This window comes from Thamnophis sirtalis, unplaced genomic scaffold (genome assembly GCF_051295495.1).
Source record: "Thamnophis sirtalis isolate CommonGarterSnake01/CBP01778 unplaced genomic scaffold, rThaSir2_p1.2 scaffold_3, whole genome shotgun sequence".
In the NCBI taxonomy this organism is placed as follows: domain Eukaryota; kingdom Metazoa; phylum Chordata; class Lepidosauria; order Squamata; family Natricidae; genus Thamnophis; species Thamnophis sirtalis.
This window is the reverse complement of record NW_028261383.1, coordinates 68185765-68198475: the sequence shown is the minus strand read 5'-3', so window position 1 is coordinate 68198475 and position 12711 is coordinate 68185765. Positions and strand designations below refer to the sequence as shown.

The window sequence follows — 12711 nt, the reverse complement described above, 5'->3', positions numbered from 1 at the left end:
CGAACCGGTTGGAACGGGGCGAGAAATCCACCACTGATGTACAGACACATAAACACACACTCTTGAACACAGCCAGGGGTATGTAAAAGGGGTGGGTGGGTGGGAATCACCCAGTCATCATTTTTGTAGATTCGGAGTTCTGGGGGGTTTTGTTGCTATTGTTTTATTCGATGTTTTTTTATTACTGTTTTTCTTTCCTTGAGCTACCCTAGTTTCTGGATAAGCAAGTCCAATGTTTTTTTTTTCATTTTCTAGTCACTTGAGGTGAAGAGTTTTAATCTGCTGAAATCCTTTTGCCTCAAATAACTGGAGAAATTATGAAACAATAACAAGTGGACATTTAAAAAAATACTCTGGTGAGGTGGTAAATTGGGGGGAGGGGAAGCAGTAATTAAAGCTTAGTATCAAACTAATAGATTTCTGTTCACAAGGGAAATATTACAACTGCTACATTGTTGTAGTATTATAAGGAAAGATAACCCTAGATAGAAGACATCAGAGAACAAGAAAGGAGTTTTAACTTAAAGCTGGTCATTGCTTGTACATCTACAGGTACGGTTTGACTATTGTTAACCATCCAGGGTTTTATTGTGTAATATTGACATCAATATTGAATAATATAGATAGGCTAAGTAAACGTCAAGTATTTCTAGTTTATTGATGAAAGTCATAAAGTAAACAGGACCCCACATTTGCATCTAATAAATAACATAATGCATACTTATCTCTTGAAATGGATTTTTCCAATGGATTTCAAATCTATTTAAATCAAATTTCTAACATATTTACCAGTTTAGCCTTTCTCAGGTATCAGTTATATCATGCGTATTCAAAATGTTTTTCATGCCAGCCTTTGACTTTTCCATCCGATTTTCAATTCTTGGTTGTAACCCAGTGGTGGGTTTCCATTTTTTAAAATACTGGTTTGCTCGTGCGCATGCGCCGCTTCTGCACAGAAGTGTCTGGGTGGGTGGGCAGAGCCTCCCGCCGCCACTATCCGTTTGCCCAATCCGGCAGAAACCCACATCTGTTGTAACCATCAGGACATGTATCAGCATTTACTCATATTTTTTTTCCCTTTCCATTCTTTTCTCTTTTTGTCTCTTTTTGATTGTGGAACAGATGCTTATTCTAAAATAACGATGATTCACTGTCACTCTATCTGTAAGCTATTTTCTCAGATTGTTTAAGAGTATGCAATTCACATACAGACAGCAATCCCATAGTGGATGTTTATAGACTCGCCTGCCCAGCACCTTTTCTCCTCCTTTAAGGCATTTGGAAGAGTGTTTTAGTCTTACAGAAATTCTGAAGAAGCTGCAAATTGCCCAGGGCTAATCACTAAGCTTCAGAGCTGAGAAAAGATAATAGTTCTAGACATCAGATGTCTAGCATATATCAGACTGTGTTGTGAAAAGGAATGACAATTTAAAGACAGCTGAAAATAGGTTTCTCCAGTTATTTTGCCCCAACCCCTCTGCAAAAAGAGATGCAATCGTTTTCTTTGCAGATTGCAAATTAAATCAGACTAATCTGATTTAAATTATTGTTTCAACAGCAATTTGGAATTCCAAGTTAATTGTAATAATTGTGATAAAAGGCTGTTAATTGAAATATCTGAAAAGAAAACACAAAATAAAATTATATATACCGTATTTTTCGGAGTATAAGACACACCGGAGTATAAGACGCACCAAGATTTTGAAGAGGCAAATTTTTTAAAAAGTTTTTACACTCTGCAGACCTCCCAAAACCGCCCCGTTTTTCACGGAAATGGGTCCGGGTTTTGACAAAAAAGAGTATTAATAGCCTTTAGGAGGCTTGTAGAGTGCTCCTGGTGGCTGGGGGGATAAAATGAGCAAAAACTGGCCCGCTTTTCATAAAAACTGGCACGCTTTTCACAAAAATGGGCCTGTTTTTTGTCAAAAAAAGAGGCATGCATAGCCTTTAGGAGGCTTGCTCCTCGGGACGGGGACGGGCAAAAATGAGCAAAAAAGAATCAATTTTTCGCTCATTTTTGCCGTCCCCAGCCCCTTAGGAGCACTCTACAAGCCTCCTAAAGACTATTAATGCCCTTTTTTACCTGGTTTTTAAAAATACATTATTTTGTGAGATCTGAGCTTCCTATAGGCTTCTACAAGCAGGAGTCCTCTGAAATTATCACATTCATCCTAAAGAAGTAGTTATGCTATGGTTTATCATTGGATGTAGCCTCTTCCAGTGATCTTTATTGATGGAATCACAGCATATAATCATGCGAACCAAATATGGTAAAGGATGGTAGTCATTCAGAGATGCATACTTTTTCAATCTGCATTTTCAGGTTTTATAAAATCCCTGGAGAAAACCTTTGCCAGGAAAATAATACTGAAACAGAACAATGGGCTGACATGGCATAAGGCAGCTTTCCTATGTTCCATCAGTTTAAGTGACTTGAATGTTAGCCAAACTTGATTAAATTGCACTTTAATTCATATTATGACTTTCATCTAGACTAAGAATCAGAATGATGTGGTTTCTTTGGATTCAGTTTTTGTGTGGTGCATAAACTTAGTTTATGATTCTGTTGCTGCCTTTGTCCACTAATTTTACCACACAAAGTACGAGAGTGATGTCTAATCTTTTGTCCTGGTCCATTTACAAGCAATTAGCAATATTTTCTTCACCTTTCAACTATGAGAACATTCCCCATCGCCTAAATATACAATATACAATCTTATAACTTAAGATGCCATCATTTCAGTCTAAAGCATGGACAGAACTGTTAAACACTTTGTCAAAGATTTCCTGTTACCAGTTAGATAACAAAAATGTTTTCTTTTCCATGAATTTCTCTGGTTTGAAGAACCAATCTAATTATGAATGCAAAGATTCTACATAGGAATAGACAAGAGCAGAAGGCACGACTATGACTTAATGGATATTAGATGCTAATAACTGGAAGCATTCTTTGGTCTTAGAGAAATAAAGAACGTTAACTTCATAAAAAGTTGGTCTAATCTCTAAATCAATTTTTCCCATTACCCTTTTCTCCATTACCATGTCACAGTTTTTGGATACTGCAAGAATAATTATTAATCAATCTAACTGAAGCATTTCTGTGCCATGATCAAGGAGATTAGACACTCTTGTAAATAGACTGAAATAGGATTTCAGTAAAGCTGCTTATCTTTTCCATAGTAACAATGCTTATTACCTGCCTCAGTAATTAGGATTAACAAAATTTGCCATCTCCTCTACTGGCATCTTTCTAGTTTTCTGAGAGGCTTCAGAGATGTAACAAGTGATAAGTTGCCTTGAGCAATGAGGGAATAAAACCAATGGTAACTATGGCGAACTATAGGGGGAAATCTAATAATATAATTATTTGGTGACATTGAAGGTGATAAAATGTCTCGGGATCTCTACCCATATTCCATCTGCAGATGTCAAAGGCAATGTGCATTGGGTAAGGATGGCTGGGATAGAAAACCTGCAAATGGAGCGTCACAGCCATTTTGAAGCTGATGTGCTGATTACCAATAGGTTTTGAGACTCAATTCAAAGTGCTGGTTATTATAGTACTTAGAAGTCCATACACAGTGTGGTGACAGAATGCCTCAAGGACTTTCAGTCCAAATATTAAAAGGAGATTTGCATCAAGTTCCATCACATGAGTCAAAAGAGCATCAGTGATAGAACTGGTCTTTGCTGCTATAGTCCTCACATTGAGGAACAAATGTCCCATAGTGTACTAGCCACTATCCCTCCTCATTTTGGAAGGTGCTGAAATCTTCACCTCCTTTTTAACCTTAAATTGTGCCCAGTGATGAACTAGCAATCACCATTTAGCATATTTTGTCTGTGATGTCCAGATACTTTTCAAAGTTAGCCCCTCATACAATATATGCCACTGTTAAGTAGGCCAGAATTCCCAATGAATTTGGCCAGGATTCCACAATATACAGCTTGGGGAAAACTAGGGAAGAAAATATCTGAATACTGATATTAATACTGAATTTTTAAAGATTATATCCTATATTAAAAATATAATTCTATCAGCAATCTGCAGTATAACAGTTCCTGTGTTACATTATTCTATAGCCGTGATGGCGAACCTAAGGATCGCATGCCAGAAGTGGCATGCAGACCCATCTCTTTGGGCATACCAGCCATCACCTGTTGATCTTCCGTGTTCCGTGCACCGGGGAACTGCTCTTTGGTTCCTGGTGCTCCTCCCCAGCAGTCGCCAACACTATAGTTTCCTGTAATCCTATTTCTTCCTTTTCTTTCATTTTATATAAAGAAATTGATGGTTACTCTTCAGTTCTTGTTTCAGGTAGTAATACCTGCATCCAGAAGTCAATCAGATTTTAACTTCTGTTGCAACAAAATGCTCATTGCAAATTCTGTAACCTTGGCTTTTAATACTAAGAGATGGTTGTAACAATTGGAGCTGAGTAACCAAAAGACTTTGTAGACCCATGACCCACGGAAGCCCATTTAAAAGCCCTTTTAAATATTTTTATATACAGTAGGGTTTTCTGTCATTTTGAGATAGGAAACATAAAAATAGTAGTACAAGCACTATAACTGCAAATCCAGAGGTTTCAGTTCATCCTATTGAAACTTCTCTACAATTTTGATGATTGTCATCATCATCATCACCATCATCAAATACAAATTTCATCTCCACACTTAAAAAAAATTAAGGCACTGAAAACTTACTCAAGTTTTTCTTAAGTCTTCCTGTATTTTGAGTACAGGGACAAGAATCAGTGAAACTGGGCTTTATTTGCATACATAAATACATTTGCCAACAAAAAAGACACAGGAAACAAATTCAATTTATACAAGTGTAATATGAACATATTTTTAAAAAGAAGTTTAAAATGATATTTACAAATTATATAAATAAATCCTTATTCAAAAAAAGCTAACTGTTTACCTTCCTGGGTGTACCAAAATGTTTATTGATCAGCAACATCCCAGGTTGCAGTATAAAAACATTTGCTTGCATATATTAAAAAAGAGGCGATATAAAGAAATAAGAAAAGTAAGTGTAAAACTGTAAAAAAAACAAAAAAACGGAAAAATATTTATATATAAATATATAGAAATGCCTGATATTTCGGCTTTCAAGATGCCTTCTGCAATAGCTTTAAAAACAGTATTTGTCTTGTGAAAAAAAACCCTGTCAAGAAAAGTCAGTGTTAACAAAAGAAATAGCCCCCTTACATTTGATCATATATGGCAGAGAAGAGACCATTTAAAAAAGATCCAAGAGAAAACAGAGAATAGTAGCACATCAGTGGCCAGCCACAAGCCCTTGTACAACATTTTACTTAGAGGCAGAACATCTGTAACAGACTATACACATCCTTCACTGAAACAGCAATTGAAAGGAATAAAGTAAATAGTCAAGGGGAACAGGAAACCATTGTCTTCCTAATTATCTTAGATAAAATGAATGCTTCCCCCCCTCCTTCGCCCTTTACCATTAATAGCAATATGAACACTCATAGCAACTACATCAATTTATACACACTAACAACATAGCTGTTGGACAATTGGTACCAAATGTGATGAATAAGAAAAAGATGGGGGGGGGAGAGAAATGACTGCGGTTTCTGTATAGACATACCAAAATATAAAGCCATGTGTGTTTTCAAAGTGCCATGAATATTCAGAGTTCAGGTGGATTATCTCCCCCCATCCCCTATTATGATTAAGATCACATGAAATGACATTAGGGATTGCTGGTTTCCTCACACTGATCATGAACGTCCCCTTTAGCTGCTTTGGTGAGAATATCCATCCATTTCATTTGCAAGTCTTCATCTTCAGCACTGAAATATATTGTCTGCTGGGACTGGCAAAGTTTGAAGACGTATTTTGATTCAAACTTTTCACCAGAAGGTGGAAAGTCAACTTCGTATCCCAGCAAGGGTATGCTGCGTGGAATGCGTCCATCCTACATGTAATCCAGAAATAAAGAAAGGTGTGAAAACTAGAAAAAGGTTGAGCACAAGCATGCAACAGATGAACAGGGCCAATAATTTGGAAAGGAAGTCATTTGTGAATTGGTTTTTCACACTTGAGGAAATAAAAGCATTTTGCAAAAATAGTTCCACAAGTTGGTTTCCATTAAAACTGGTACACACAAGAGGTGGTTGATGCTATTCCCATATGGTACCGAAGACTGTGGTGAGTTGGCCTTCTACCCATAGGTTTCTGGTTTGCTGGGAAAGGAAAGCATTTTTCTGCATATTTTGTAAATCAACCAGTGGTGGTTTGCTGCTAGTATGGCCCGGTACGTACCACCGATAGTGGCTGGGAGCAGCTGAGAGCGTACCGGTATCGTGGCTCATTTGGCCCATTTGCCCGCCCGTGTCGATACCTATTTTTATGCCAAAAGGCACACTGCACACGTGTGCACAGTGTGCAGTGTATGCACGCCCCCGAGAAGCAGCTGGGTGTTGCAGGGATGGTGGGTTTCACATGTGCGTGCTGGGCACATCACGTGTGTGCACAGCACACATCAGGGTCGTGCACAGACAGACTGCGATCAGCGTACCAGTAATGATGGTAGGAGCAACCCACCACTGGAATCAACATATTTCTCTTTATCGTTCTAGTGTAGATACCAGAGAGTAATCTAAGGATAGCTTTTACTGCTATATAAATCCCATGTATTTCTAGTAAATGTGATTTTGTTTTTAAGTATGCTTGAGCTGAGGAAATCTACTTCTTTCATGCATAATCAAAACACATTCTCAGCAATTCCACAATTGCATGGAACCAATACTGAACTTTACAAATCCAGTCAAGATTTAAAGTCACGCTGGCTTAAAATGCCATGTCATTTTTTCCCCTCTTAATCTTAGAGAGGATAAATGTTTTTCAAGATTAAAAAAAAACCTCTGAAGTATTTATTTGAGAATAACATACTTTTCTTGAAACTAAGGCAAACAAATAATTATTGTGTCCCTTTGTTGAGAAAATAAGAAGGTATAAAAGAAGAAAAAAGACTCCAGGAACTTTTACTAAATTCAGTAAAGTGCTTTTGTGGTTGAAAGCGACTAAGCTAAATGTTTCCACCTAAGATTCCCTAACCTTTGGCACTTTCTGTCTGAGTTAAAGCTGGAGACAGTAGACTCCTGAAAATTGTAGGACAGATCTACTATACAGTCCTGGATTGGGCAGCCTATAAATCTATTAAATACAATACAATACAATACAATACAATACAATACAATACAATACAATACAATACAATACAATACAGTTCTATTCTCAGGATAATCTGGCCTACTCCATGTTTCTGGGTGTGTCTCTGCTCAAAGTATCTCTAACCTCCCTGAAAGGAAGAAAAAAAAAGCCACAGAGGCAAAATGTACAAGGACAATTTGCCACCTTCTCCGAGGGTAGATCATCCACATCATTGGATCCACAAGACACTGATCATATTGGACATAGCATTAGCAGACTTATATACCACTTCATAGTGCTTTTACAGCCCTCTCTAAGCAGTTTACAGAGTCAGCATACTGCCCCCAACAATCTGGGTCCTCATTTTACCCACCTTGGAAGGATGGAAGGCTGAGTCAACATTGAGCCTGGTGAGATTTGAACTGCCAAATTGCAGATAGCCAGCAGTCAGCAGAAGTAGCCTGCAGTAGTGCACTCTAACCACTGCACCACCATAGTTCAATATAAATACAGAAAGCCGTAATAAAGAAGGATGATTGGAAAAGGGGAAATTCTATATAGTAGGTCATGCAGAGATAAACGGTAGGCTTCCAAAGTGTAAATATATTGGGTGCATACCTTGGCATGCCAGCAGTTTCCAAGCAGTAGACAAGTACATTCCAGCTGAGAGCTTGAGAATTACCAGTTTAACTTTATTTAAATAAACTTATAGTTGTAATATTCTAACATATTTACCTGGTTTTCTCCTTGGAGATATAAGACAAGAGGCTCTGTCTTAGGAATGGTGACCCACACTTTACACCAACCCTTTCCTTTCTCATGAAACAGGAGGTGGCTACTGAAGAGACTGTTTTCTGAGCCCAATATGCTTTGTTTCTGGTAAAAATAATAAAAATAGACTTATATTCTCAGGCATTTATCATTCATTATATGTGCTAATACATTTTGGTTTAATTATTGGTTCACACATAGCAAGTGTGCATGGAAGAATGATTTAACAATAAACCAAACTTTAAATATACAGAAGTTTAGATAACTTTTCATATAATCTGAATTTGATTATTGGTGCAAACTTCACTTGCACAATAGAAACGGAGAACAATTATTAGCACGAGAGAAGCATTTTCAGGCTTCAAATAGCTTGGGGAAGATTGAAAATTAATGTGAATGGAGTGTAGCACTGCTGGAGGAATAAATGAAAATTCCCAATTATCATGGGAAAGGGGTTTATGTTTCCACACTGGCTTACAATGCTGGGAATGGTTGGAAGAACAGAGAGAGAAAAAAGAGGATGACCAACAGCAAGGTGGATGGACTCAGTTACAGAGGTGATGAATGGCACCACTGAGAAACCTGAAAGACCAGGTTAGAGATAGATTGTTATGGAGAAAATCTATTTAGCTGATTGCTAGGAGCTGAATATAACTTGATAGCATGTAATCAGTCAGTCAATCAATCAATCAATCAATCCAGCCATATATGGATATTAGCAAAATAGTGGATACAGTGGTAAAATATCCATCTTGGGAGAACATTCTATTACTGATAACAAGATCTTAACACTTGAGTATTACAATTTCACTCAAAACAACTGAACTAAAATTAATCAGGACATTTAACATCTTTTTTTTTAAGATTAAATAGAGACCAAGATTTTTATGTGCTAGTATTAAAATAATCCTTATGCTAAGTTCAGTATGAAACAGCTCTCCCTTAGACCCCCCGTGTTGCTATAAAACATTGGGTTTTGTTTAGTGATATACAAATTTTCATTTCAATATAAACATCAATTAAGAACCATGGGTATAAGAAGAGAAAGGAATCATGAAATTGTCTAAAATAACACACACACACACACACCAATAGCAGCAACAACAAAACTTTACCACCAAGCTTGTTTGAATAAATCAAATATAGAGCATTGTTTTTTTCCTCCTTGATTCTGTGATTATCCATTTTTTCTTCCTACTTTTCCTTCTATTGTTCACATGCCAACAATTCTGGTTTTCCTCTTATACTTATGGACTGGGCATTTTTGCTATAATCACTAAATATGAAGAATTGAATATTTTATAGAAATAAGCTTCTTTTCCCATTAATTTCCCATAAACCTCTCCATCCAAGTTCCTTAAGTTATAACATAAACAGCAAATCTGCTATAAAATTTCCTAACAACAGAATATCAATTATTGAAGAGGAAACCTAGTCAATGAACTTTCTAAATATCTAAGGTATAAACAAAAGTTCCTTAAAAGCAAGGCTAAGGCCAACAATTTTACTTCCAACATCACTGACCAATGCTTTTTATTTCAAGAACAATAGTAAGAAGGATCTGATCACATATGCCAATATGATATATCTAAACTTAATAAGAAATAAGACACAATAAGAATTGCTTAATAAGGGAAGAAATCTACCATGGTTAATGGAAAACTAAAAAGCAATCTCAAGAGGAAAGAGGGATCCTAAGAAAAATGACAGAATTTTAAAGAATTTTAAAAACACTGAATCAAGATGATTTATTAAGATATAATTACAAATTGTTACTCAAATATAATTAAAATTGTATGATACGGAGTATGCAAAATGTGAAAGGAGAAATAACAATAGGACAATGGAAAGAACTACAAAAAACATTAACACAATTTGCACCAAGCCACTATTTGAAGGAAAATTAGTACAAAATGTTCTATAGATGGTTGTAAAACCCCATCAATTAATTTCAAGGACACAATGATAAACCTTGGAAATATCTTAGGAGGATTATTTTACTATTACTGATTGTTTTTGCCAAAAGACTCAAAAGTACTGGAAATATGTATACTGAAACTTCTAAAAAAGTTCTGAAAATAAAATTCAAATGAAAACTATGAATATTTATTAGTTATGACCTCACAGAATATAAATGAAAAACATCTCAAATTGTTAAAATATGTGCTGACAGCAGCAAGAATCAATTTAGCACAACATTGGAAAACAGAAATGTTGCCATCAGTACAGGACTAGAAGACTAAAAATGGAAAAAATGCAGCAAAGGGAAAAAATGCTTTATATATTCTTAGCAAAAATCTAAGAGAGTTCAAGCAGGAATGGTTCCCTTATACCGTACATATGACAAAGCAAGGCAAGCTAAGACACTCAGAATATGTTTTTTGAAGAAAAAGTGAAACTGCTTTTAAAATCATCAAATGATCCAAAGGGAAATGAGTAATAATAAAATAAACTTTAAAAATATTCAAATAGCAGTTAGAAGGGGGGGAGGTGGAGGAGAAGGGAAGAGAGGTGCTACTAGAATGCTTTTTCCTATTCTTTTCTTTTTTCTTTTTGTTATGTCTTTTAAAAACTTTTTATAATTTCATTTTTCATTCAACCTTTTCTCTAGTACAGGGGTCAAACCCAAGGCCCAGGGGTCATATCTGGTGCTTGGGGGTACTTAGATCTGGCCCACAATGCCTCTGCCAGCAAAAACGGAGCTTGGGAGCCCCTTTTCCCTGGCAGAGCGTTTGGGCCACCAAAGGTGCCCCGACATGAGTGATGGCCACACCCACCCTGGCCACATCTACCATGCCCCCCGAGGTCAAATACATCCCTGATGCAGCCCTCAATGAAATCGAGTTTGACACTCCTGCTCTAGTATAACGTTTATGTTATGCTTCATTATTTTATAACGTCTTCATTTTGCTTGGGTTTTTTCCCCCCAATTAATAAAAAATAAAAATTAATAAAAATAAAATAATAAAACTAGGAAAAGCAACAAAAACTGCTTTTGTCAAGGCAATTAGCTAGTTTATAGTCAATTAAACATGATAAACATACCTCCATGGTTATTTTTTTCCTTTGTTCTCCTGCACCTTCAGTCCCTGAGATGCACAGGTTTGCTGATGGAAATTGAAAGCAATCTTTGCATACCCTGTTTTGGCGACTATTATCAGCAAGCGTTTTAAATTCAGAACATTTGGCACAGATAACCTGGATTAAACAACATCAACAACAGCATTAGGAAAAAGTATCCTGATAATAGCATTGGTTTCTGTTCCTAAAAACAATTAAACTGAATTGTAGCACTAAGATTTTCAGTACCAATATCCAAGATATAGTTACCTCCTGCTTGCTTCATCTACTTGAAGAACATTAAGGAATAATAACACTCTCTGTTATTTTCTCTACAAAAGCAAACATATATAGATTTTCCTTTTTATTCGATGTTTTACAGAACTATTTGGCTATTTTTGATATTTCTAAAAGGTTTTCTGAAAGCTTATTGGAATGAAAAATTTAAATAGACCATTCATGAAAGGGTATTGATTCGTGGTTTGTATATCTGACATTCACGTTGCAAATTCTTCATTTCCATATATCAAACTGTTATGGTCTCCATTGTTGAGGAACCTATTTGGAATGAATGCCAGCTTCAGGACTTGGGGAACAGTCATGAATCTGAGGCTACCTTCACCAGCAACCATCAGGAACAATGTGAGACAATTCACATGCTGGAATTCTCTACTTTGAGTAGCCATTCAGCTTGAGAACTAGCACAAACCTCAGAGGGCTGAATGCAGGTGTGAAATTCAGCAGGTTCTGAAAGGTTCTAGGAGAACCAATAGCTGAAATTTTGAGTAGTTTGGAGAACTGGCAAATATTCAGCCAGGGGTGAAAGGAGATTTTGCAATATCCTTTCCCTGCCATGCCCACCAAGCCACACCCACAGAACCGGTAGTAAAGAAAAAATGAATTTCACCATTGGTGATCATATCCTTATAAAACAAAGGCAACAATGGTCTTAATTAGACCATGTCTGGCAACTAGACTTATCAGTTCTTGGCTGCTTGTTGGAAACAACTGCTCCAACCTTGGATCCATGCTCTTGAGTCTCTGGATCCCATGTGCCCCTTGAAGCTCAGCAATTTCACCTTGGATCCTTGAGGTGACACCTGAACCTTTACTGTTTCTTGACTATCCTTCCACCTCCTGATTCTACTTTGATCTCTCTCAGAATTTTCCTTTTTGTAAGCAGTGCTAATACACACATGCACATAAATGCACCAATGGTCTGTAAACTATTGCCTTGTAAGTCCTTGAACATCAAGGTAAGCCACTTCATCAACTCTGCCTGAATGCTCAGCCTGGGACAGGATAGACAGAGAAAATAATCAGGAGCCCCAATTTAATTCTTTCCAAATTGAACTTGCCCTATTAAATGTATAATTATCATTTACTGAACATTTTCAGGATCAATATAGCAGTTGCCAATAACAAGTTCTTTTATCTGAGGAAACAAACAAATAAAAAGAGGGAACAATGTGATAAACTTCACACAAAAAGTATTTACATCAGCTAACAGATGGCTAATTAGCAAGTTCTTTTTCATAATTTTTATAAATATCAAATAGAACAAAAACTAGAGTATGGAACAGGAAACACCTCAGATTGATATTTTTGTAGTGAGTTTTTAGTTCTATTGTTGCAACTTATGGAATCATGCCTTCCGAAGGTACAGGATATTGTGACTGAAACTTCAAT

General features: G+C 36.5%; 1 protein-coding gene across 1 annotated transcript in view; it reads right to left on the bottom strand.

The window, feature by feature from the left end:
• Positions 1 to 4754: 4754 nt before the first annotated feature.
• Positions 4755 to 12711, bottom strand: part of FGD3 (FYVE, RhoGEF and PH domain containing 3) — a 42790-nt gene continuing 34833 nt past the window's right edge. The window contains exons 16-18 of the mRNA XM_087709058.1: positions 11008 to 11160; positions 7927 to 8067; positions 4755 to 5953 (exon numbers count right to left, since the gene is read on the bottom strand). Of these exons, the coding sequence (XP_087565184.1) occupies positions 5729 to 5953; positions 7927 to 8067; positions 11008 to 11160 (519 nt within the window). The 3' untranslated portion in view covers positions 4755 to 5728. The remainder of the gene's footprint in view (positions 5954 to 7926; positions 8068 to 11007; positions 11161 to 12711) is intronic.